This window comes from Pristis pectinata, chromosome 3 (genome assembly GCF_009764475.1).
Source record: "Pristis pectinata isolate sPriPec2 chromosome 3, sPriPec2.1.pri, whole genome shotgun sequence".
Classification (NCBI taxonomy): domain Eukaryota; kingdom Metazoa; phylum Chordata; class Chondrichthyes; order Rhinopristiformes; family Pristidae; genus Pristis; species Pristis pectinata.
The window spans coordinates 14,703,584-14,731,016 of NC_067407.1; the positions used below are offsets into that span (position 1 = coordinate 14,703,584).

Genomic DNA, 27,433 nt, shown 5'->3' on the forward strand with positions numbered 1-27,433 from the left:
AGATCTTAGAGAAGGATAAAATGTCAGCACAACATCGTGGGCCAAAGGACCTGTACTGTGATGTAATATTCTATGTTAACTGTCTTTCAAAGAGAAGAAAATACATTGAAACATAACATGTGGGGTTACAGAAGATGAACAGAGAAATACTAGGCGATCAATGATAGTTTCAAAAATGGAGAGAATTGGAAGAAAAGCAAAAGGAAGAAGAAAAAAAACAAATTAAAAATAGCATAAACCCAAAGAGAAAGAGGAATCTAAAGATAGAGGATGACACTGAGTTTACTATTCTATACTATCCAGGATTATGAAGGAAGTGCAAGAAGCCTTGCCATTGATCTGGAAGCAATATTCAAAGTTTGGTTGGATTTTATCTCTGGATGGAGGATTGGAGAATTACAAAATGATTCAGCGTAGGAGGGTACCGTTTCATTTATCACAATCTGTGCCACCTTTGGAAGAATCATCTCAACAATTCTACTCCATGTTCAGCAAACATTTCCACTTCAAACAATTTATTGTTGTAAATATTGTTTTCATGTCACTTCTGGTTCATTGGCCAATCGTCTGCCTTTTAGTTATTCCATCGAAACGTTACATGATTCTGAAGATCTGCCCATCGATTAGAATCATACAATCATTGAAAGGTACAGCACAGAAAGGGGCCCCAAGAGCCCATCTTAGAACCATAGAACAATACAGCACAATACAGGCCCTTCGGCCCATCATTTGGCCATCTTGTCCAAATTGTGACATCTTCTTGTCCATACCGACCGCAATGCCTATCTAAGCTAATCCCATTTGCCCACACTAGGCTAGTATCCCTCTACTCCTTTCCATTCCAAGTGCCCGTCCAATGTCTTTTAAATATTGTCACACAATCCTCCTCCAGAACTGGCAATTCATTCCAAATATTCAGCACCTTGTGTGAAAAGCTTACCCCTGAGATTTCTCCCCTCTCACCTTCAATCCATGCCCTCTAATTCTAGGCTCGCCTGGCCTGGGAAAAAGATTCTAACCACTTCATATTTTGTAAACATTTATAAAGTCACCCCTCAGTCTCCTACATTCCAGTGAGAATAAACCTAGACTATCCAATCTCTCCTCATAACTACAGCTCTCTATTCCAGGCAACATCCCTGTGAATCTCTTCTGGACTCTCTATTACTACCACATCCTTCCTGTAGTGTGCCAACCAGAACTGAACACAATACTCCAAATGTCATCTAACCAGTGTTTTGTACAGCTGCAACATGGCATCTCAACTCTTATAATCAATGCCTCGGCATATGAAGGCAAGCATGCCAAATGCACTTTTCACAACCATATCCATCTTTGACACCACTTTCAGGGAGCTATGGTCTCTCTGTACATCAATGCTCCCAAGGTCCCTGCCATTTACTTTATAAGTACTAATAGAATTTGATGTCCCAAAGTGCATCGGATTAAGTTCCATCTGTCACCACTCTGCCCAACATTCCAGCTGATCTATGCCCGCTGAATCTTGAAACAACCTTCATTATCTACGACTTTACCACTTTTTCTGTCATCTGCAAACTTACTAATCATACTCCCTACATTCTCATCCAAGTTATTTGTATATATTCTCTAAGAAGAACAACTCCAGAGTCTCTGGTCTCTCCATATAACTAATTTTTATTTTCATTTTACTTTTCCAAGCAATTAATTCTTCCTCAACTAATTTGTCTAATAGTTTACCCATTCCTGACGTTGGCAATTTGTGTGCTTATAGAAGAATAAGGCTTCACTTTTACGTTTCCATTTAATTTATTTATCATGTATTCCTATTGTCTTTTTCAGTCCTCCCTTGCTCTTTTGCTATTCAGATTGGTTTTCTGGTGAATTATAAACTTTGCTTACTATAGCAAGCCTCTTTTGTTCCATTTTTCCTCTTTTTTGTTTTATTTACATTCTATAGCTTTTGTCATCTAGAGAACAAAATTGTTATTCCCTCAAAGTAGCAGTGAAATCAACTAGTACAATGCAAAAGGAATACAGATTATGTAAATATAAAGGTCTGACTGCAAGAAGCTGCCACTGTATTTAATATCAGTGTCTCTACAGCAAATTCCACTGCAGTATCAACTTAGTGTGCAATAAACTTCTACTGCAATAAGTGATATGAAAAATAAATCATTGTAATTCTTAGTAAATATTTTGTATAAAACCCCTTATTGTTTTCTGCAGTCCTGATAATCATTTTATATAATGAATATTGGAAATCATGCTACAAAAAACATTGATACATTTGCAAGTACCAACTGGAATAAGGTTTCTCTTACCTGCCAATGATCGTCCAAATCTTTAACTTGCTGCCCAAGTTCTTTAATACTCATTAATGCCTCTGCTTCTCTTAGTTTTGCCCCTATGAGCTCTTCTTGCAGCCTGGCCACATTATTCTCATCAGGCAAGGAGCTGTTTCTCTGTTTTTGGAAATGGTTCAAAGATACAAATCTCAGTTTTATGTCAGAATTTGAAATTCCATTGATGCAACAGTACATAGATGCAGAACTTCTTCCAAAAACATCACCAGGAGACAAACAATACATGTCTATGTATTGAGTCAGGCAAGTAGGTGCAGAAAGATGGATTGACAAAATAGAAGTTAACATGATTAACAAAATTATATAACTGATCTGATAATCTGATTGCTTCTTTATATTAGTGTTCATATTATAAGCACACAGTGCAAAATTGGCACTAATTTACATTCCCATTCAAAGAAGATGGAGATAATCTGATGATTATGGTATTCTTCTGAGTCAGGATTAAAACATAACACAGGAGCCAAACAGATACTAACTGAAAAAAGCTATTTGGCCTGAAATTTTAACTCTATTTGCACAGATGCTGCCTGACCTACAGAGATACTGTGTTGTGCCTGCACTAGAATAGCTAAAGACAAAACTCAGGCACAAAAAGCTAATTTGCAAGACAAACAAACCAATTTTCTTTTACTCAGTTACTATTTACTACTCACCTTATCACTACAATTCATAGCCAAGATGAGGAACACAGCAAAATGCTTTCAAACCCATTCTTTTGCTGAATGGTGCTACACGTTGGCACTGCAATGCATTATTCTTCCCATAAATGGGTGTGCATGCTCAGTCAAACCATGCAAGAAACACTGGCTCACTGAAGGATAAGTGAAGTTTGTTGAACAATAGTTTGTTATTCAACAATATTTTGTTTTTCAAATGTACCATACATCAAAATTCAGTACGTGTGTCATATAAATGGCAAGATTTTCTTAATACTGCACCAATACATTAAAGCAAGACAAATGATCAGCGCAGTTCAGAAATACCAATGTCCAAAAATGTGTTTTATTTGCAGGTCATTGAGTATAAGTTGGAAGGAAGATTATTTACTTGTTCTGCTTGGACATATCCTGATCATATTTTACAAAATACATCACATTTTAAACTTTTAATCAGACCTGATCACTTTTGTTAAGTTTCCATCTGGATGTATCACCTATCTGGATGTATCATGGCTTGGTACGGCAACTGCTCTGCCCAGGACTGCAAGAAACTGCAGGGAGTTGTGGACACAGCCCAGCGCATTATGGAAACCAGCCTCCCCTCTTTGGGCTCTGTCTTTACCTCTCATTGTCTTGGTGAAGCAGCCAGCATAATCAAAGACCCCACCCACCCAGGACATTCTCTCTTCTCCTCTCTTCCATCGGGTAGAAGATACAGGAGCCTGAAGGCACATACCACCAGACTTAAGGACAGCTTCTACCCCACTGTGATAAGACTATTGAACAGTTCCCTTATACAAGGAGATGGACTATGACCTCACGATCTACCTTGTTGTGACCTTGCACCTTATTGCACTGCACTTTCTCTGTAGTTGTTGTTGTTTTTACCTGTACTACATCAATGCACTCTGTACTAACTCAATGTAACTGCACTGTGTAATGAATTGACCTGTACGATCGGTTTGTAAGACAAGCTTTTCACTGTACCTCGGTACAAGTGACAATAATAAACCAATGCAATAATAAACCAATACCTTACTGCAGTCTTTGCCTTGGTTAAATTGATAAAACTGAAGGGATTAACAGATCTTTTCTATTCTCTGTAACAAAATATTAAACAAGCTCTGTAAAAGAGCACTGATGATTTTCCTAAAAGGTAAAGATGAGGAAATCTGGCACGGTCATTTTAAAGTGGGATGGAAAGGAAGGAAACCTCCAGGAAAATGTTATTTGTTAAAAGGAAGAAAAATAAATCAATGTGTTAAATGAAATTATCAATTCAGTAGAATTAAAACACTATTAAAGCTCTGAACTGAAAATCATGCTGAACAGATGCAACAAGTAATTGTGCTATTCATTTTTTGATTTTAATGTTCAGAGACAAAAGAAGATCAAAAAAGTATGCAATTCACTCAGGGGTATTTTAGTTCAGTACAAAATCCTTTTACAGGCCAATATATTATGAAAAATTACTTCTTAATATTGCCAGGCATCTAATAGCCATGGAATCTGAAGTTCATGTTGTATTGAACAATATTTCCTTCAATCCCTTTCTCCCTAACCCAATAGATTCTTATAATTATATTTCATAACATAAATCTAGATTACAATTTTACAGCTAGAAAGTAAATTACTCCCTTCTGATCTTCGGACTGCATTTGCCCTATTTAGATGACGCCTGTCAATCTGTGTTTTCTTTGTGTTCAGCTTTTGGCCAATAGTTCTGTCCTCCACTTTCCTCTACAAGAAATAACTTCTTGTAAGTAATAAGATTAAATGTTGGTTTGCACTACCAGGTTTGACTGAAAAAGCTAAGTTACAACATTTTCATGTTCAAATGGAAAACACTGATTTTTAACACTAAAGAATTTGATAAAATGGGAATAAAAGTTTTAGTTACTACAGTAGATTTTTGGTATACTGATAAACATATTTCCACTAAACTATAAACGCAAAGTCAAATTAAGTAAAATTAATTCAATTACCTTCTCTATGTCCAAGATTTTGTCTTGCATCTCTTTAAGTGCACATTGTGATTCTGCTTCTCTTAACCTTGCCTGCACAAGCTCAGTCTCCAGTTGAAGAACAAAATCCTCACTGTAGCGTGGGTTACATTTATGCTGGAAAAGAACACAGCATTTATAAAAAGGTACTTCAGTATCGATTTCTGAAAATCATTAAATAGAGGGGCTCTTTAGCCAATCAAAGGAGTTTACATTATGAAATGCTTGGGAAGAAGAGTTAATCTAATTTATTCTTGTAAAAACTTTGATCAAAGCTTTAAGATCCAGTTTTAGTTTACAGTGATGGCAATTAAAGTATATCAATTAATTAACAATAACTTAGTAAACATTCTATATATCAAATGATTTAAAGAAAATCTGTGCAATTAACTGGATTTTTCAAATTAAGGATCTGGATCTCAATGCACAAAATATATATTTTATTAATGTACATTTTATGCATTCCAATAAACCACAAGCATCTTTTTCTGAATATTTTAGTAGGACATTTGCAATATTGTACTTTAGAGATGCTTATTCTCACACAGAATTAGGCAGATTTACCAAATCTGCATATGAGCATTATTCTATGTCAAATTTACTTATGCAACAAATGCAAAACTTACAGCCCTTGTATTCCCAATACAGCTTTAGCTTCATACCCATTATTCAGGCACAGCACACTGGAATGTGCACCAGATATACAATATAAACATAAATCCAACTGAAGCATCAACAAGAATTTGAAACAAAAACATACAAAAGGTGGACATTTAAAGAATGTTCTTCACTCAGACATTGGTCAAATGGCACCTAATCAGACACAAAACCTAAGATTTTATAGCTTGACTTAATTGGAATTTGTGTGGCACAATTCAGATTTGGGTAAACAGTCATTTTTCAAGCATGAGTCTTAACAGTACTTGTGGTTCAGTAAACAAAGGCATTGCAATCTCGACGAACATTGTGTATGCACATATTTATTTACAAATTCTCCCTCCACCAACAAGTGCCAGCAACGTTCCCAAGCTCTAAGCAACTTTCCAATTTATACCCTAGAAGGTAGCTATAACTGGAACATTTTCCCCTATTATATGTAGTCATCACAAAACATTGAAAGAAGTTTCGTAGGATCAAAGACCCCATTCCAATTGGGTAAAAATCTCGCAATATCTTAAAAACTTAGGCCCACCAGCAGCCAAAAGTACTTAAATTGGAACAAAAGGCATTACTTGTTGCAAGCTTTAAGCTCTTTTAAACAGGTTACATCAATTCCCATCACAAAACATTAATTTTATTTACTAAATATTATCAATAAAATATTGCTTTTGAGATACCACACTTATAAATTTCTTGCAGCATTTAACATTTAAGTGCGCATTTCCTAAAGATTATGTGCACGAGATAGGGTGGGGGAAGTGGAGCTGATTTAGAAGCTCAGCCACAATCCTATTGAATAGTGATGCAGGCTCAATTGGCCACATGGCCAACTGCTGCAACAATTACTTATGTTCTTGTCTGATTTCCCCAAACAGCTCATGTGCTTGCCAAAAGCAATGAGTTTTCATTCCTTCCTAAAAATGGCAACGACACATTAGGTATTTGATCTTGTCATTTTTTTTGTTTCAGAAAAGTCAACTCAATATATGTCAGAGCACAAATGATTTTTAAAGCAAACACCCTGTTCTACATCTGCCTTCATTCATATTTTCCTTATACAATTTTAACAAAATGTGGAAAATACACAATTATGAAATATTTCAATGTTATATATGTCAAACAAAATGTATTTAAACCTTTTAGCATACAAAACAGGATTTTCTGTAAACACATAATTGAAAATAAATCACCTCAAGACTCATTTTGTTATATTTATTGGCCACATTATTTTTCAAGTAATAATTATAAATGTGCAGAAATACTATGTCTACAATTAAACAATAGGTCCCAGCTTCAGTAGTTATGAAAAACAGCATAGATGTCATCGGAGTTCCGAGGTTAAATTACAACCTTTTATTATTAACATTCCACCATCTACAATGAAATGAAAACAGTCAACAATACATGGGAATACACAAAATTTACAACACAGAAACAAGCAATTAAATGGTACTCCTGAAATTGCACCAACAAACAATCATGATGCTGTTATAGAAAATGCTGTCACAAAAATCACGGGAAATGCAATAAGCGATTTTATTTTTGGGAAAAAGGTCCATCTAGTATATCATATACCTTGATTAAAAAGCTGTTTTCAGACCATAGATTTCTCTTTCAAACTTGTACCCACAGAAATGATGCACAGCTCAAGTTACACTACCTTGAGCCATACAGAATTTAACAAAGAACTAATGCACGAGTGTTCACTTCCACTTGCCAGAGTCTCAATATTTCATGGCACTAGTTTATGAAATTGCCCTTCCTGAACATGGACTCAGGCTGAACTAGATTTGCAATATAAAGTGAGGCCATTTAGCTTATCAGGTCCATGCCATAACTACCAACCCCCCACAATATTTCCCTGTACCTCTCCAACTTGTTCTTTCACATGGCCATCGACTCCCCTTTGCCACTTACCAATAAGGTGGTGTAATATGTATTTAACCTATTAGCACATCTTTGATGTGTGAGAAGAAACCAGAGGAACTGGCAGAAACCTATAGACTCACAGGAAGAATGTGCAAATTGTACACATACAGTATCCATGGTCATGATCAAAGCTTGATCTCAGGAGTTGTGAGCACCAACTGCTGCACCATCACATTGCCCAAGATGTAAAAAAAAGTGGTATCTTACTTAACCCTCAACAAAGTTCTGATTTCATATCCTCTGCTTTCGAAAGATTGTTTACTTGTACATCCATTCTCAATGATCGCAGTACCCTGCTGATCAGCCTCCCAGGTCTAACTTCCTCAAAACCATGCTCCGTGTAGATTAATCTATAGTGAGTCCATCATAATACCTCTGCTAACTCATATCAGCTTCTGTTCCATTAGGGCCTCAGATTTTAAAATCTCAACCCTTTTCAAATCTCTTCATGGCCTTGCTCCTTCCACGTCTCCATAACTACTTCCATTTCCAAATCCAGAGAATTGAGCATCTGATAACTATGGCCTCTTTTGTGTACCTCCAATCAGTTCAATCACTATTGCTGCCTTACTTCTAATCATCTGGATCTGAAGCTCCAAAATTCCCTTCATAAAACCCTCATCTCTGCACTCCATCTTCTTTGAAATGCTCTATTAAACCAAACTCTTGCAATCTAGACATTAATTTTAAATTCTTAGATACTTCAGAGCAATCCTGGAAGGTTGGCAACCCTCCTCCATCTCTATAGTATAACAATCCAAATAGATTTTTTAAAGAAATCTTTATGGGGCAGCCATTTAAAATTTGACATGATGAGTTGAGACAACTTGCAGAGTATTGTAGACTTTAGCAATATTTTTGGATGCAATATTGAATTACAGCAATTTGTTTTCTCAGATGGAAGTAAACAATCCCAGGAGGCACTTTGAAGAGCAGCATGGTCATTTTACCCACCTGGCTGGCAACATTTATCCCTCATCTGACATCACAAAAACACAGATTATCCAGCCTTACCGAAATGCTTTTTCAAGGAACTTGCTGTGTTACTACTGCATTTCCTCCTTATGAAGTGACTACTTAACAGTACCTAGTTGACTTTAGGGACGTCCTTGCACAAGCAAATTGCACAAGTTAAAGTCTTTGTTTTTTTGTTGTTCTGTTTTTTTTTGTAAAAATAGTGTAGAACTTATGTTTGTTTTTCTTGTGAATGCTACTCATCTGATGCTACGTGCCTATGATGCTGCTACAAGTAAGTTTTTCATTGCACCTGTGCATACATGTACTTGTGCATATGACAATAAACTTGACTTTGACTTTGCTTCTCCTATTCTCACAGTTAGCTACTTGTCAATTTTTGTCTGATTATTTCTTTGTGAAATAGCTTGGGACTGCATTCTATGCCAAAAATGTTTTAATGTAATTTCTAATTGGTACAGCTCCCATCATGGCTTGCAGTTGTAGATACCATTTGCTAATTAAGAAAGATGAACTTGATGGTGGGCATTTGATGGTCAAAACAGGCTCAGTGGGCTTAAGGGCCTGCTTCCATGCTGAAGGATTCTTTGAACTCATCTGCCACTTGATGGCGTCTCCTCTGCCATCCTTTTCTCAGTGTCAATGATCCTAAGACTTTGAACTTTCTGGTCAGGTTAAATAATCAATACCTAGCATTCAGAGTTAAAATAAATGAAAATAAAAATAAAGTAGTTTTTGTGAAAAAAATGTTTGCATGGAAATCTGTAATTGATGTTAAACATATTGCAAGCTACTGTGTGGGTCTATACCTCAAAGAAAATAACTGCAACACAGTTTCAAGTTTATACCCAAAACACAAGTGAAACCTACACCTAAATAATAAGGGAATATAATTGTACAAAGTGGCAAAGAATTGAGTGGGTGGGCCCTGTATCAAAGTTCTATAGCGTTGAAATTAAACATTCAGTGAGCTCACTAAAGATACAAGGGAAGTAGCCAGCAATGTATAAGCACATATTTAGAGAATCATTGAAGGAGTTTGAAATATAACTGGGTCCATTAACAAATCAAGTAGTAAAATTCAAATATGCCTTACGGTCTTACAATTACATTGAATATACCCTAAACATCAGCTGTGGTGCTAAACAAAAATTTAAAGGCCGACCGTAACCATATTAACAGCCACCAATATCAATATTCATTCAAAGTAACAAATTAAGTTAGTGGTATGTCTGTGCACTAGGGGACCCTGTGATTAAACGAGTGCATCAGTTGTTTACTTCTGCCCATGAAATTTATAGAAAAGGCTATCAGGAACAACTCTTCCCCAAGAACCAAGCCAGCAACTGCTGTCATGTGCTGAAATTTTGCAAAATGATCCTCTATCATTCAACTATTCCTGACATATTATTCTGGTCAGATTTATTTTGATCATTTATTAACATCCTGCTTTCAAATATATTATTTTCTTGCAGTAAAATTTGCCAAAGTTAAGGTTGCAAGATAACTAGATCATAAACAGTATTATCAATTCAATACCTTATTCCGTTATGCTGTTACAAAACTCAACTGATAATAATTTCTACCTCATGCTCTCTGTACCCCTACCTTAAAATGTTAAACAATTTTGATAATTGCAAGAATTCTCAGTAATTTCTGAATGCAAGCAATCACGTCTGATGCTCCAGATCTACAACTGACTGCTGGGATACAAATTCAAGATTATGGATTTTGTGCTAAACTACAAAATGAGAGAAAACCTAGTCTATTGAGAGTACAGAACCTGCAGAACAAATACCCTAGGAAGAAAAGGAAAAAATAAAGCGCAAAGCATTCTGTTCATTTACTGAACAAACACAAAAATAACGAGTTGAAAATGAGACAAGATGGCATGAACAATAAGATGCAAATAAAGCAATGAAGAACAGGAAATAGATGATGCTGCCAGCCTCCTTACCCGTTGCTCTTGGAGCTCCCTGAAGGCATTCTGAGCTTTCTCCAGCTTAGCACTAGCCTCATCACTCTGCTGTTTAATGGTGGCCAGCTCCCGTTTAATGAGGTAGTTTTCCTCTGCCTCTTGTGCCCTTGTCACTTGTCCCTTAGGACACAATTGTGCAGGGAATAAGGATTGGTGTGGGGGAGTAGTGAAAAGTTTTTTTGAATTTACATTGGTAGATTAGTAATACATCCCAGAGGACAAACATTAGATTTTATTATTTGAAGATTTTTGCCCAGTGATACTGTTTAGCAATGTAAAGCACTTACCAAATTTTCTACATGCAATTCTGTTAAATATACATGTGGTAAGAATTAATGGCCTTGATTGAATTAGAAAACTTAGAGTTAGTGAGGAGTTGAACATGCATTAAAATTATAAACACTCCTTCATTTAGATATACATATATTTTTAAAAACTTAAGAACGTGCATCTGGAATGGTCATTCATTAAAACATATTTACTGATTCTATGTAAAATTTTAATTTCAACAGGGTATTGATTCCATTACAATTACACTTCTTTTCCCTTCACTATTAATTATCTGAAAAAAATACTGTAAAGAAAACAGTGCAACTTAATTAAGACTTTTTAAAAAGTAACCATTTTCCAGAAACACACATCATCACATCAAATTTGTGAAAAACAGGAAGAAACTGTAAGCAAAAGTATAAGATGACAGTTTCTCTCAAGGGATGCAGTATTTATCCATTTTATAAAACATGGATAGGATGATAAACTGTACCTGAATCAATCTATCTGCCAAAGAAGCACTTTCCTACAAAGGAAAAATCCAGACAGATATAAGAGAAAGACTGGAAAACAATGAACATAAAAGAAACCTTGATAAAATAAGCTGTAAAACCTGGCAGAAGAGAAACTGCATGAAAATTCTGGAAGGTGTTGTCACTTTTTCAAATTATTCCTCAAAATAGCCTTTTCTGCCACTAAAATAGTTCAGATGTTATATTACATGTGCTGAGAGGAGGTGAACAGTGAGTAAGAACTTGCATCACATCACGATTTAGCAAAGCACAGAGGTGTTTGACTAAAACTAAAGAACTGAAATTTGCAAAGCAAAAAGCTAGTTATTGTCTATTATGTCATACACAGGGCCACACTGCAGTTTGTGCCACTAGATATATATTTAATAAGAAGCCATGCTATTGTTAGAGGCTATTAGAAAATTTATATTTCAGAAAATTATAATACAAGTGTTACAGAACATTATCAAAGTTTGGCCATATAAACAATTTTTTTTAAACTGTCTCTTACACAGAGTTTAAATTGTTCCAATTAACTCTGAAACTACTGCACATTAGTACTCACATTAGTGCTCCATTTTCCAATGCAGCTTATAAAACTAACCAAAGCAAAGAAGCATTCAGCAGGTCATACCCATCATGCTGCTATTTAGAGAAATGTTTATTTTCACTTGTTGTAATTAACTTCACTTAAATTCCACCAAAGATGCAAACTAAATAAACTTCAACACTACTGTGTTTCAATGCATTCAAGTTCCAGGTTCTAAATAGACCTTATAATATACTAAATCACATAAATCAACTTAATACTAAAAATCAATGGCCACAGTTTAACAGCACAACTTACAGAATAGAACACTAAAGCAAGATAAAAATACATGTTTTATGTAATATTTTGGTAAAGTTAGAAAAACTAAAGATAAATGCAGAATGAAATTGAAGGGTATATTTAGATGCAAAATTTAAAATTTGCTGTGCAGACTTGCATCTGCTCAGATGGAATGTAGTTCAACATGCATAATTACGTTCCAATAACAACCAAGAAGCACACAATAGTAAGAGTCTAATCATTACAATTATTTAATCTGTAGCTAACATTTCACCATAAAGAACAATTAATAAATCACACCTCAAACTGCATTTTGATTGAATAAAATGACCCTCATGCAGTCACCTAATAGAAATAAAATGGTAAATTATTTATTATTGTCACATGTACTGAGGTACCGTGAAAAACTTTGCTTTGCATGCCATCCATAGAGATCATTTCATCAGTGCACTGAGTGATGAAATGACCTGTATACATGGCACGCAAAGCAAAGCTTTTCACTGTACCTCAGTACATGTGACAATAATAAATAATTTACCATTTACCAAATGAGACTATGTTTTAAATTTTTTTCCTCATTTATTTGCCTAGCTCTTTAAGGATGATGATACACCAAATTACAAAAAAGTTATTCCATCTGGAAATTATTAAAGTGAAGCACATTTATTCATTTTCTACTTATGTTTGATAGAACATGAAGGTTTACAAAAATGAAGCAAGTTTAAAAATGAGCATGCCAAGCGTCATATTTGTAAATAAAATTCTCCATTTTTTGGTATTCAATTCTGACAGGGCAGCTTAATATTTTACAAGATTATGTACATTATACAAACTTAGTACATAATTTTGCATCAAGGGTGAACAAATGAACCCTTGTTAAAGATGTAATAGTTAAAATGTTTAGGTATTAATTCCACACCAATAGCATATTTGACTAGTGTTGAAAATTTGAAATGCTCAAACAAACAGGGATTTGGAAAATCCGCTCAGACCACTCTAAACGAAGTCTGATGATTCAAATTATTTGCTTCAAGTTGGTATTGGACAAAACTCTCTCCATTTTGTTTTTTGAAAGTTGATTACAAATTACTAGTTTTATGCAAAATATGAAGATACTAGGTCAATTTAATATGAATAACTGGTATTAGTCAAAACAGAGTGGCAGAGTGTTTCCATGTGTAATTTTAATATAGGTTGAATGAGTTTCTGATATTGGTAGGCTACATAACAAGAGAAAAGTGGTGTTGAAAACTTTCAAGATATGGCACTAACAAAATCCATTAAAATGTTTATCTCTTTGCCTTTTCATGTATGACATGATGAATGGCACGGAAGCATTCAAAGATGGGTTAAAAAATGTCTCAAGAAAAAAAATCTTGGAGTGATAACTCTGGAAAGTAGTGTCACAATATTGTGTTAGAAGCTGGGCTTAACCCCACAATTCACTCTGTAAAGAATTCAGCAGGATGAAAGCAACAGAGATTTGCAGAAAAATTAGCACAATTCCCCAGTTTCTCCAATACAGTTTTGCTTCCAATATAAAGCCAACCATCTGGAAACCATGTCAGATTTAATAGGAGCCAAACCTTCAATCCAAACCTTTCATTTCTGAGTAACCAACATTGCCCCTGCTCCCTCTCCCCCAAAATAAACAAGCAATTAGAAATAGAGGCTCCCATCAGACTTGTCAATCATTCAGATGTCAAATATGGAATCTGCATTTACCAGTACCAAAATATCATCCCTTTTCCTAGACAATGAAAAAGTGTTATCTGTATAGCACATCCTATTTTCCTTCACACATTTGAAAAGAATATGAATGTCCCATCATACATTTATTAAATCCTCTTTGTTACTTGCTCCTCTCTGCTAGGGTGTTAACGTGTCATTGAGCCAAGCACTGTTAGTAAAGAAGCCAGACTATTTTATTGGATGACCATCTTTGATCAGGGAAGCAAGTGAAACACCTTCATGAATAGAGTAACATTTATTTGAATTAATAAGGTAATTTAGTTTTTAAATTAATATACTTATAATTCTATTTAATAGCACTCACCTTCTCCAATGTTTCAATGCGTTGTTTCAGCAGTCGATTTTCTGTGCGTAACCTCTACAAGCAGGAAGAAATACATAATTTTTTTCTTTTTAATAAAAATCCATCATGCTGAAGAGCTCCAGATAAAAGTGTTCACACAAAGGATACAAGTCTTTTTTTTACTTGTAGTGCTTTTTTTTCTGCCTGAAAATGTGACAGCTATTTCTCAGGCAATTAAGTAGGAATTTCAGCAACATCAACAAGGGAAGGATTTACCAAGATGAAGCCTAATATCAGTGGTGGGAATGTTACAGGAAGGACTGAGAAGCAGAATCTATCTACATTTAGAAATGCAAGGACTGATTAGGGATAGTCAGCATGGCTTTGTGCATGGAAAATAGTGTTTCACAAGTTTGATAGAGTCCTTTGAAGAGGTGACCACGAGGATTGAAAGGGCAGGTTGGTAGACAACTACATGGACTTTACCAAGGCCTTTGACAAGGTCCTGCATGGTAGGCTGGTCCAAAAGGTTAGATCACAGAGGAACCAAGTTGAGCTAGCCAATTAGATACAAAATTGGCTTGATGGTAGTAGGCAGAGAGTGGTAGAAAAGAATTGTTTTCCAGATTGGAGAACTGTGACCAGTTGTGCACCATGGGGATCAAATGCTGGGTTCCCCATTGTTTATCATACATATTAATGATTTGGATGAGAATGCAGATGGCATGATCAGCAAGTCTGAAGTTGACACCAAAATTGGTGTTGAAGTGGACAGTGAAGGTGGTTATCTGAGATTACAAAGGAATCTAGATCAACTGGGAAAGTGGACAAAAGAATGGCAGATGGAATTTAACTCAGACAAGTGCAAAGTGATGTATTTTGGGAAGTTAAACCAAGACAGGATTTGCACAGTGAATGGCAGGGTGAATGGTTACACTCTTTTTCCCAGGGAAGGGCAATCTTAAACTAGAGGATACAGATTTAAGGTGAAAAGGGGAAGGTTTAAAAGAGATCCGTTGGTCAACATTTTCCACATAAAGGCAGGTGGGTATATGGAACAAGTTGCCAGATGAAGAGGCAGTGGAGCGTACAATTACAATACTTAAGACATTGGGACAGGTACATGGATAGGAAATATTTAGAGGGATATGGGCCAAAGACAGGCAAAAGGGACTCTCAGGAAGACACCCTTGGTCAGCATGGACAAATTGGATCGAAGGGTCTGCTACCGTGCTGCATGACTATGACTCTAATAATGGCAACATTCCATCATCTTCCAAATTACTTGGCTCTGCCTACATGCTAACTTTCCTACATGCTAACTACATGCTAACAAGTACAAGAGCACCCACATTGGGGGCCAACACATTGCCCCAGTTCCACATACCCTAAATCTTTTGGACCAATCACCTGTGTGGGACCTGATCAAAAGCCAAACACACCACATGCACTGCTTCATCTTTACTTACAATACTAGCTACATCCTCAAAGGACTCCGCTAGATTTGGAAAATACAACTTCCCTTTCCTAAATCCACAGTAACTCTGCTCAGTACAATTTTTTTTGTCAAGATATCTTTCTTTATCGATTTCAGAATTTTTCTTGTTCCTGATGTTAGTCTAACAAGGCAGTGATTCCCCATTTTCACTCTTGCTCTTCAATAGCAGGGTCACATTTGCTGCTCTCCAACCTGCCTAAATTTCTAAACAGGGATGTCACATTTGCAGTTCTCCAGTCTGCTGAGACGTTCCCAAAATCTTGGAAACTTTAGAACATCACAAACAATTCACTATCTCTCCAAGTCCACAGGATGCAGGCCATCCCCACCATCCAGGCCATGCCATCTTCTCCCAGCTACCGTCGGGCAGGAGGTACAGAAGCCTGAAGTCCCACACCACCAGGTTCAAGAACAGCTACTTCCCTTCAACCTTTTGGTTCTTGAACCAACCTGCACAACCCTCATCACTACAGCAACACTACAACCATTTTACACTACAATGGACTTTGTTGGTTTTTTGTTCTAATTGCGCTCTTTCTTCTATAAATTTTGTATAATTCTTGTTTTTCTTGTGATTGTTGTCTTTATAATGCTACGTGCCTGTGATGCTGCCACGGTAAGTTTTTCGTTGTACCTCTAAATACATGTACTTGTGCAAATGACAATAAACTTAACTTCAACTTTCAGGTCCAGAGCAATTGTTTAATTTTGTGACTTGCCCCTAGTGATGGTTATTGTTTTAAGCTCCTGCCTCCCTTTTGCCTCCATATTTTCATTTAGTGCATTCTGCCCTGAAGACAGATACGAAGTATTTTCATCTGCCATTTTCTCATTTCCCATTATTAAGTAACCAGCCATAACCCCTGAAGGAATCCAGTCTTACATCCTCACTGAATTTTCAGGTGAAGTGGAAAGAAATTCGGGGTAACGTAGTGTAGAAGGTTTCTGTAGATTACAACAGGACATTGATAGGATGCAGAGCTGGGCTGAGAAGTGGCAGATGGAGTTCAACTCTGATAAATGTGAAGTGATACACTTTGGAAGATCAAATTTGAAGGCAGAATACAGGGTGCAGAGGAGATTTACCAGGATGCTGCCTCGATTGGAGAGTATGCATTATGAGGAGAGACTAAGGGAGCTAGGGCTTTACTCTTTGGAGAGAAGGAAGATGAGACGAGACATGATAGAGGTATACAAGATATTAAGAGGAATAAATAGAGTAGACAGCCAGCACCTCTTTCCCAGGGCACCACTGCTCAATACAAGAGGGCATGGCTTTAAGGTAATGGGTGGGAAGTTCAAGTCAGATATCAGGGCAAGGTTTTTTTACCCAAAGAGTGGTGGGGCATGGAATGCGCTGCCTGGGGTGGTGGTGGAGGCAGGTACATTGGTCAAGTTCAAGAGATTGTTAGATAAGTATATGGAGAAATTTAAAATAGAGAGATATGTGGGGGAAGGGATTAGATGGTCTTAGGAGAGGTTTAAAGGTCGGCACAACATTGTGGGCCAAAGGGCCTGTATTGTGCTGCACTGTTCTATGATCTATGATAATGCACATCAGGATGAACATTAAAGTTACAAAGACAATAATTCGTTGTGCATGCCTCAAAGGTGGTTTTTTGGTCCAATAAAAAGTGTAATTTTTTAATTCTTGCATAGAGTTCTATCTGCATTACAGCCACTGAATGATTACTTTGTGACTTACCTTAATTTCTACTTGCTCTTCCATCTCTTTATTTTTTATGGTAGTGTATTCCTTTTCCAACCTGACAATAAGTACAGTCGTGTGTGATATATGTATTGCACAGCATCTTAAGCAAGTTAAAAAGCCATATTATTCTGATAAACATGGAATTCCTTAAATATTGTAGTACTCTAAAGCCTTTTTCAAAGAACGTCCTATTCAATGGTAATACACATAACAAACTACGCCTTGAAGGAAGAAAGTGGTAAGCTTTACTACTTACCTAGTTTTGTACATTAGTTCTCTTTATGCACTCAAGGCAAGAGATGCAGTGATGGATAACGATAGTTTTGAATGATTGTCCGATTTGTAATGATAGGATTGATCTGTATTGTTAAATTAAATGGAACTGCACCCATTACTTACTTCTTCATTTTCTTTGCATTGTATTTAATTTGATATGCTGTTTGTATCAACTTGTCAGGACCACTGTCAAACTGATGTGGAATGACCTTTTGAAAATGCTGGTGAAAAAATTACGAAGGTTCAATTAATGCTATGGAGCTATAAGAAATATGTAAAATAGAATTTTTTGTAATATCAGAAATAATGAAGTTTACTTCGTCAATACCTGTAACATTCCCTCCATGTCAAGTTGCATCAATTCTGCCTGATTAGACTGTAGTATAGCTAAGCCAACACGAAAAACAATTTCTAGGCCCTGAAAAAATACAAAATTAAAGGTGAAATCTTAACAAGAATGATGACAGGAGACATTTTCCTTCTCTTCTTTCCAGCGCCAATAATAAAAAAAATCTTTCAGCATACTTCTATAGCAACTGGTAGCAAACGAGTTTTGCATTTTCTGATTACTGTAATAAAATGAAGCTAATAAAATTTACATTCCCTTACTTAGATTTTATTCAATATGCAATCACTTACCTGTGAAAGATAGCTGGGAACGCAAGGGTTAACGACTGGCAGTGTAAGGGTTAATAGTATGCTTTTTAGTATGGTTCTCACTGTGAAAGGATTTTCAAGGTAAAGAATGATCTCATTATGGTGTGATTTAGTTATGTCTAGTTTTACTAGCAGGTGCAAGTGGGAAGAAGTTTTTTTTTACCTATATCTTGTTATGTTTGAAACTTTATGTAAACAATTGCCTGTGTAAGAGTAGTTTCTCAACTAGCTTTCCCACGAAAAAGGGTATAAAAATACGCTGTAGCCGAGCTCTCTTTGAGTGGGTTTCGGTATAGAGTTAGTGTTACATGGTTTTCTCTATTTATTTTCCCACTCCCACTAGCGAAATCTAATAAAGCATTTATCGTAAGTTCTTTGATTCTGCTGTTGTCTGATTCTTTCCAGAAGCGCGGGTTGGCTTTGACATTTGGCGTAGTCGGCAGGATTTCACAGGGACCTGGACACCTCCGGACTGAGTAAGTGGCCGACAGCGTTCGGAAGGTCAACTGGAGAAAAAGGCGCCTTCAGAGCCCTTGTGTCTGACTCCTACATTGACCTCTGGGAACATTGTGGTCCCTCATTCGAGGTTGATTTGGTTCCCCTGTCGAAATCCCAAAGAACCAGCAGAGGATAAAGAGATTCACAGGTAGGAGTATGTTTTTTTTAAAGAGATAGTTGTATGGTGAAAGAAAAAGAGTTTGTTTTGTGTAACACTGGGGCACAGTGATACAGGGGCAGAGATCTAAGTACTTAAAGTTTGTTTGGTATAAATAAGGTCGTATGGTATAAGTTCGTTCAAAATTAAAGTTCATTTGGTATTGGAGTTCGTATAGAGTAAATGAGTTCGTTTGGAAGAATAAAGTAGTACTACAGAGTTCATTTTGAAATATTATTTGCTTGGGAAACATAGTCTGGGATAAATTGTAATTCGATCCAAGGCAGTGAGGCCAGGGTAAATTGTGATTCGGACATCAAACATAAATTAGAATGGGACATTCTCTTGATAAAAGTGGAGGAGCTACTCCAGTGCAGCAGATGTGTTATCTGCACCCAGAACATCAAAAACAGTTTCGACAATTGGCTGCAGCTTTAAATAAGAAATTAGGTAATGAAGAGTGACTGATCGATGGTACAAGGTGCGCATTAAGTCATCTGTTTAAAGGACCTCAAGGGAGATATTTAATTTAATTTTTTGTTTAAGGCTCTAATTTCCGTCTTATCTTATTTCATGCTATCTTACAATTTCATGTTAAGTCTGCTCTTTAATTTCAAGAGCGCTTTTCAGTTTGTGGTAGAAATTTATGTTTTTTAAAGTGATACTTTAATGTATAAGTGTTGTTTTTGGGTCATTTTTGTCTCTCAAATTATGTAAGATTTTTTGGAAATTGAGTTCTAATAAGTTAACTTTGAATAGTTAATGAACATTATGTACTGAGGAGGTATAATGCATGTCGAAGAGGGATTGAGTTATGTACGAGGGTGCACCAAAAAACTGGGAGGTTTTAAAGGCTGAGCGTGAATGGTATGACAAGCAAGAAAAGGAGCATAAAGATAACAAAGTATAGCATCAATTGATTAAAAAACTGGCCAAAAGTAGTGAAATTGATAATGACCACGGGGACCCACTGTCAGGCATGGCGACCCTATTCTTGCAGACTGATGAGGATGAGGAATTGGAATATTCCTTGTGGGCGAGACCACCCCCCCGTATGTCCCTCAGGGACCCCTAGATTACCAAACTCCAGCACTGCCAGCACAGCCGAAGCCATTACCTTAAGCTCAGGCTCCTGTCAGGGATGAGCAAGCAATACAAACAATAGCTGACAGTGCGGAAGTAGCCCCCAGACCAACGAGAAAGAAAGTCCCTGAGGTAACAATGCACCCTGTTCGAGTACTCCCCAATCCCAGAGCGGGTGCTCAGGGCCAGGAAGACACTGTGGAGCTTTATACACCGTGGAAACCTCAAGAGATGTTATTAATTGCTTATCATGCCCCAGATAGAAACAAAGATCCCATTGGATTCGTAAATTATATACAATCTACCCAGACCATGTATGGGGCACAACCACGAGTTCTCTTTTCCCTCTGTCATGCTATACTGAATCCTGAAGAGAATATTAAGTGGAAAGCAGCAATGCTGCTTCCTGCAGGAGGGGTGAAATCCTATTGATACATATGAAGATTTAGATCAGAAAAATGGTAATCTGAATCAACAAGTTACTATCATGTTAACAGCTCTCTCGGAGAGCTTAAATCGACCAATTGACATGAGTAAGGTTCTGGAATGTAAACCTACTCCTAAAGAGACAGCCCAGGAATTTTGCGAACGCTTTACTACAGCATATCAGACATATGCTGGAGATCAGGCATACAATAATGGACAGCCATCTGCACATTTAATATGATTTTAATGCAGTGTCTCCCAGAGAAAACAGCATCATTAGTAAAGACTAACCTGGACTGGTGTGATAATACAAGGGAACAATCCCGCAGGGCAGTGCTGGCTTTTTGGTCCAACAATAAAGAGGAAACTGGGTCCTCGGCTAAACCCCGTGTGAAGTATGAGATTCCCCCTACGTGCACCAATGGCAGATAATTGGGATGATTGTTCATACCCCAGTATTGGTGGCCCTCTGGAAGGACCAGCACAGATTCTCCTCCAAAGGTCCTATCAGCAAGGAAGGAGAAGGCCATGGGGGCGGGGTCAGAGACCTCAGGGTTGCCCTAATGTCTTTTATAGACCACCACTACCACGCAGGGATGTCTGCTTTAATTGTGGTAGAGAAGTACATTGGCGACATGAACGTCCCTTTAATTACCAGGAGAATATGGACGGCAGGTATGAGAGAAGGAGGGCACCCTTCACCACTAACAATCCTTTCAGACAATGACTCGAGGTCGAAGGAAGGGCTCTGCCACTCATAGCAAAAGGAAGGAGTGAAGAGCCCATTGTGATGATGAATGTGCAGGGAGTCTCTCTTCCATTTTTGATTGATACAGGGGAAACCTTGTCCACCCTGGATCAGGAACTCGTGGAAGAATATGGATTCCCTGTAACTACTCGTATTGTTCGAATGTCTGGACTGGAAGGTAATCTCAAAGACTATCCAACTACAGCACCTTTACAAGTAACTTATGATTATGCTACCCATATGCTACCTTTCACTATCGCAGCAAATCTGGGTTTCAATTTGGCTGGAAGGGACTTGCTCAAGGGACTTGGAGTGGAAATATTGTGCACCGATAGGGGGCTCTATGTGAGTTCACCCTGTGTACAGCCACAAGTCCTTATGGCAGTCAGCCCTCCCCAATGGTGGTCAGTAGACCTTCCCCCAGAGCCACTCTTTTCTGGCCTGCCTAACCCTTATGTCACCCTGTGCTATGATCCCACTGGTCATGATTGGGAGAAAGAGCATTTCTACGAGGCGAATGAAGGACACACGGTTAATGTACGCTTGACAGGGAAAGTTGAGGGACGGCAGGGAACAGCCCTGATTGCGGAAGTGCCAGAGATGATATGGAAGCAAACGGGATTAATCCATCCACATGTTACACTTACTGTTAATAAGGGACATACGGCTAAGGAACTCGGTGTTTTAACACTTGGTGAATCTTGCTGATCCTAATTTGACTACTAAGCAGGAGTTCCCTCAAGGTGTGTTGACATATTGGACGACGGCTCAGGAAGTTTTCGGCATATTGAAACACCATCGGTCACAGGATTAAGACGGAAATTCCTGACGAGGTCTGGTCTGCGTCTCCATATGAGCCACCTTCAGAGATCTCGGAGCCTGATCATGATTGTCTACAGAGAAATCATCTTCTAACTTCAGCTCGTGAGGATTTAAAGGACTGTCTGATTGATGGAGCCGTAACCTGGTTCATACAGTACAGTATTGTACTCGGTCACTTGCTTTATAGGATTGTTTATCATAGAATGATAAAGAGGAGGGAATGTGAAAGATAGCTGGGAATGCAAGGGTTAACGACCAGCAGTGTAAGGGTTAATAGTATGCTTTTTAGTATGGTTCTCACTGTGAAAGGATTTTCAAAGTAAAGAATGATCTCATTATGGTGTGATTTAGTTATGTCTAGTTTTAATAGCAGGTGCAAGTGGGAAGTAGTAGTTTCTTTTTTACCTATATCTTGTTATGTTCGAAACTTTATGTAAACAATTGCCTGTGTAAGAGTAGTTTCTCACCTAGCTTTCCCACGAAAAAGGGTATAAAAATACGCTGTAGCCGAGCCTTCTTTGAGTGGGTTTCGATATAGAGTTACATGGTTTACTCTGTCTCTTTATTTTCCCACTCCCGCTAGCGAAATCTAATAAAGCATTTATCGTAAGTTCTTTGGTTCTGCTGTTGTCTGATTCTTTCCAGAAGTGCAGGTCGGCTTTGACATACCTCTGACATGAAAATGTCAAATAATCTTGTGGCGACTGGTAATGGAAATGTAGTCAGAAAGATAGTTAGGAACCAGGAGGAAGAGTACATGGATGTGTGAAAACTCTGGGATTGGAAGTGCACATAAAGTTCCGGTAGCTGTTCCTGTGTAGAGAAAACAAGCCAATTAACAGAATCTGAAATGGCACAGTGTATTATATAACTTGAATTACACATACAAACATCTAATAGCAGACTGGCTTTGTTTTAACTTTTTATGGTGGATTTGCAGTATGGGTTTATTTCTATTTTGCTGCTACTGAGAAACATTCCACAAAGTATCAAGTAAATGTAACTCCTCAAAAGTAGTTGCATCTTTAATGAAACTACTTGGGACACTAGTGCAAATTTGTTGTTGGTAATAATCAAGTCCTTTCGTCATTCCTGAGCATTTTCCCAATTGAAAGAAATATTCTTTTGCAAACCCTTGTCTTTTTGCAAAGAGGCCATCTAGTCACACAGCCAATACAGATTAAAGTATTATATTCTTTTTCTATTAATTTATACAGGTATTGTAATAATTGATGATTTGCAAGGCATGGCAAATGGGAAACAAATGGGGAATCTAGTCTTTAATTTTGATAGATTCAAACAAATGAATTAAGATCCCAAACATCTACCAGTAATCCATAGACTAAAATAATTCACAGTTAATTAGTTTGTAGCAACATTTTCTAAAAATGCAGTTCCTAAATATATCCATTTTTCCTCTCACCTGTATCATCCATTCAAATTGGTACATACAGAGGCCTAGCTCAGCCATACTAGGTTTGAATAGCTCTCGGAGTCTATAGTCTTGCATTAGCTTCACAAAAACACAAAATGCTTCCTCCTCTGGCATCTTCACAGGGAAAAATAAACATGCATTAAGACTAGAAGGATTCATTATCATTAAAGTTCATTGGTAACTATCAGCGAAACAACATAATGTTGAGGTACAAGGGATCTAGTGTTCTCAGTACATGACATACAAAGTCAGCCTAGAGATATAGCAAGTAATTAGCAAAGCTATTGGAATTTGGAATATTGTGTACAGTTTTGGTCACCCTGTTATAGGAAAGACATTGTCAAGATGGAGAGGGTGCAGAGAGATTTATGAGGATGCTGCCTGGACTAGAGGGCCTGAATTATAGGGAGAGTTTGGCAACACTGGATCTTTATTCCTTGGAGTGTATGAGAATGAGGGGTGACCTCATATTATTTCATAAAATCATGAGGGGTATGGATAAGGTGGACGGTCATAGTCTTTTCCCCAGGGTTGGAGAGTCCACAACTAGAGGGCACAGATACAAGATAAAAGAGATTTAAAAGAGACCCAAGCGGGTAGTGAGTACCTGGAATGAGCTACCAGAGGAAGTGGTTGAGGTGGGTACAATTGCAACATCTAAGAGGCATTTGAATGGGTACATGGAGGGGAGGGTCTCAGAGGGTTATGGGGTGAACATGGACAACTGGGACCTGCAGGGAGGATGTTGTGGTCGGCATGGACCAGTTGGGCCAAAGGGCCTGCTTCCATGCTGTATTACTCTATGATTTCTCTCAGAGAATGGTGGATGCCTAGAATGCATTGCCTGATAGGGTGGTGGAGACAAATTCATTGGGGGCTTTTAAGAGGGGCTTGGATGGGCACATGAATGAAAGGAAAATAGAGGGATATGGGCATTCTGTAGGTGGGAGGGATTAGCTATGTCGGCACAACATTGTGGGCTGAAGAGCCTGTTCTGTGCTGTACTGTTCTATGTTCTATATGTTCTATGATAACAAGATCAAGGAGGAGTATGCTGACATTCTAGGGCATGCTGATATTAAGGTGGTGGTGGTGGTGTTGGGACTTTTGAAAAAGATTAAGGTTTCTAAGTCCCCAGGGCCTGATGGAATCCATCTCAGGTTATTGAGAGGCAAGAGAGGAGTTTGCAGGGGTCCTCTTGTTGTATCCTCTTTAGCCACAGGTAAGGTCCCAGAGAAATGGAGAGTAGCCAATATTGTTCCTTGGTTTAAGTAGGGCAATAGGGACAAACCAGGAAGTTATAGGTTGGTGAGTCATACATCAGTGATAGGGAAATTACTGAAGATCCTTAGACAGGATCTACACACATCTGGAGAAGCATAGACTAGTTAGGGATAGTCAGCATGGCTTTGCACAGGGGAGGTCTGACATACTTGATTGAGTTTATTCAAAAAGGTGACGAAAATGATTGATGAGGTACGGCAGTGGATGTTGAATACATGGACTTCAGTAAAGCTATCAACAAGGTCCCTCATGGTAGGCTGATCCAGAAGATTAAGGCACATGGGATCCACGGAGACTTAGCAGACTGGATTCAAAACTGGCTCGGCCATCGAGGACAGAGGGCAGTGGTGGAGGGGTGTTATCCTGAATGAGATCTGCGACCATCGATGTTCTGCACAGATCAATGTTGGGACCTCTGTTTGTGATTTATTAGCAAAAATGTAGTTAGGCTCATTAGCAAGTACGCAGAATACACAAAAATTGGCAGAAAGTGAGGAAAGTTGTCAAAGGACTCAGCAGGATATAGACTGGTTGGAAATATGGCCAGAGAATTGCCAGGTGGTGTTTAATCTGGACAAGAGTGAGGTGAGGCAGTTCAGGAAGTCAAATGCAAGAGGAATGTATACAGTAAATGGCAGGACCCTTAGGAGCACTAAGGTACAGATGGATCTTGGGGTGCAAGTCCATAGCTCCCTGAAAGTGGCAACACAAGTAGATAGGTTGGTGAAGGCAGCGCATGGCATACTTCTCTTCATAGGTTGAAGTCTTGAGTACAAGAGTTACATTACAGCTGTGTAAAACTTTGGTTAGGCCGCACTTGGGGTATTGTGTGCAGTTCTGGTTGCCCCATTACAGGAAGGATGGGGAGGGTTTGGAGAAGGTGCAGAAGAGGTTCACCAAGATGTTGCCTGTATTTGAGAGTATTAGCTACAAGGAGAAGTTGGACAAACTTGTTTTCGGTGAAGCTTTGGAGGCTGAGGGAAGACCTGATAGAAGTTTATAAAATTATGAGAGGCATAGATAGGGTAGATAGAGTCTTTTCCCAGGGTGGAAATGTCAAATACTAGAGAACATAGGTTTAAGGTGAGAGGGGGAAGTTCAAAGGAGATTTACGAGGCAAGTATTTAAAAAAAATAGTGTTAGGTGCCTGGAGCATGCTGCCAGGGGAATTGGTGGAAGCAGATAGGATATCAACTTCAAGAGCATTTAGACTGACAAATGAACAGGCAAGGAATGGAGGGATAAAGACCACGTGCAGGCAGATGTGCAGTTTAAATTGGCATCAAGGCCAGCACAGATATCATGGGCCGAAGGGACTGGGGCATGGGAAGTGACTGGTGGGTTATGAGAACGGAGAAAGCAGGAGACAGATCTTTTTCTTGATAACTAAGAATCCTATGAGCTCCAAATCTCATGAAACTGAGAATAAAGGCAGTGAACATATAATTGGAAACCCCAGTCCATAAAGGGAGTAAAGGAGTGATGTTGATCCATGAGATCAAAAGGCAGATGTGATTCAACAAATATTAAAACTTCCACCACGTTTCATTGTGTTTGGAGCACCTGGTGGACAAAAGGAGCACCAGTTTTCTTTAGTCCCATTATTGCCTGTTTTCCAAAGCTTCTGTCCACTTCCTTTAGATGTGGATGATCACAGAATACAGTTAGTACTTGATCACCTGCAAATTTTAAACATTTCTGGAGAACTAGATTACATACTCCAAAACTTTATTGTGAATTCTAAATTATTTACTATGAGCTCACTGAATAATGACAACATGAAACAACAGCTGCAATGCTGTTGTCTTGACAATCATACCAGGACCAAAAAGCTCAGACAAATAAGCACAGCAATTCCACAGGGTGGCTTCTTAAATTTAAAAGTAAAATACCTGCATAAGAAGAAGCCCAACTATAAAAGCACTCCCTTGGCAATAACCAACTTCACGATCTACAAGTGAATAGGCCTGCAAGAAAAAAATTATATTTAAAGTTAACCATTAATACATTTTGTAAAATAACTGTTTAGAAAACCCACTATACTGCATACTACAAACATGATCCAAGAAATTGTAGAATATTTTGTTACCCTCCACTTAAAAATCAAGTCCAATTAACAGCATCAGTGACTAAAGAAATGATTCAACAGTGCTTAAGTAAACCTACATTGTACATTTCTACAAGGTTGCTATCAGATGTACTTTAGTCAGGTATTACCTTATTCTGTTCAATTCCTAATTGCTCATAAAAGTATCAGGTACAAGTAAGTTTTTCATTGCATCTGTGCATACATGTACTTGTACATATGACAATAAATTCGACTTGACTTGAGCAACACACAAAGCGCTGGAGGAACTCAGTGGATCTATGGAGGAAAATGGACAGTCGATGTTTTGGGTTGAGACCCTTCATCAGGACTGGACAGAGGGGAGATAGCTATTTATCCCACATATCCTCTCCATTCACCCAAGGATCTTAGTTGTTTCACTCAAGTACAGTTTCATGCTTCTTACTCTAGAAGGTACAAGCCTAACTTATTCAACCACTCTTGGTAAGACCACCTGCCTATTCCAGGTATTAGTCCACTAAACCTTTTCATTAACAATGTTTCTTAATTGAGGAGACCAACACTGAGCACAG

The 27,433-nt window shown here is 37.9% G+C and overlaps 1 protein-coding gene across 4 annotated transcripts in view; it reads right to left on the reverse strand.

Moving 5' to 3' along the window:
• Positions 1-27,433, reverse strand: part of evi5a (ecotropic viral integration site 5a) — a 178,981-nt gene that overhangs the window by 89,656 nt on the left and 61,892 nt on the right. For 3 of the 4 annotated variants that reach the window (XM_052010845.1, XM_052010844.1, XM_052010843.1), the window contains 11 exons: positions 26,686-26,760; positions 23,498-23,623; positions 22,744-22,887; positions 18,012-18,101; positions 17,807-17,904; positions 17,402-17,462; positions 14,220-14,273; positions 11,316-11,348; positions 10,532-10,672; positions 4,993-5,127; positions 2,304-2,444 (listed from right to left, as the gene is read on the reverse strand). In XM_052010845.1, the coding sequence (XP_051866805.1) occupies positions 2,304-2,444; positions 4,993-5,127; positions 10,532-10,672; positions 11,316-11,348; positions 14,220-14,273; positions 17,402-17,462; positions 17,807-17,904; positions 18,012-18,101; positions 22,744-22,887; positions 23,498-23,623; positions 26,686-26,760 (1,098 nt within the window). The remainder of the gene's footprint in view (positions 1-2,303; positions 2,445-4,992; positions 5,128-10,531; positions 10,673-11,315; positions 11,349-14,219; positions 14,274-17,401; positions 17,463-17,806; positions 17,905-18,011; positions 18,102-22,743; positions 22,888-23,497; positions 23,624-26,685; positions 26,761-27,433) is intronic. The other variant, XM_052010846.1, reaches the window with a different exon arrangement.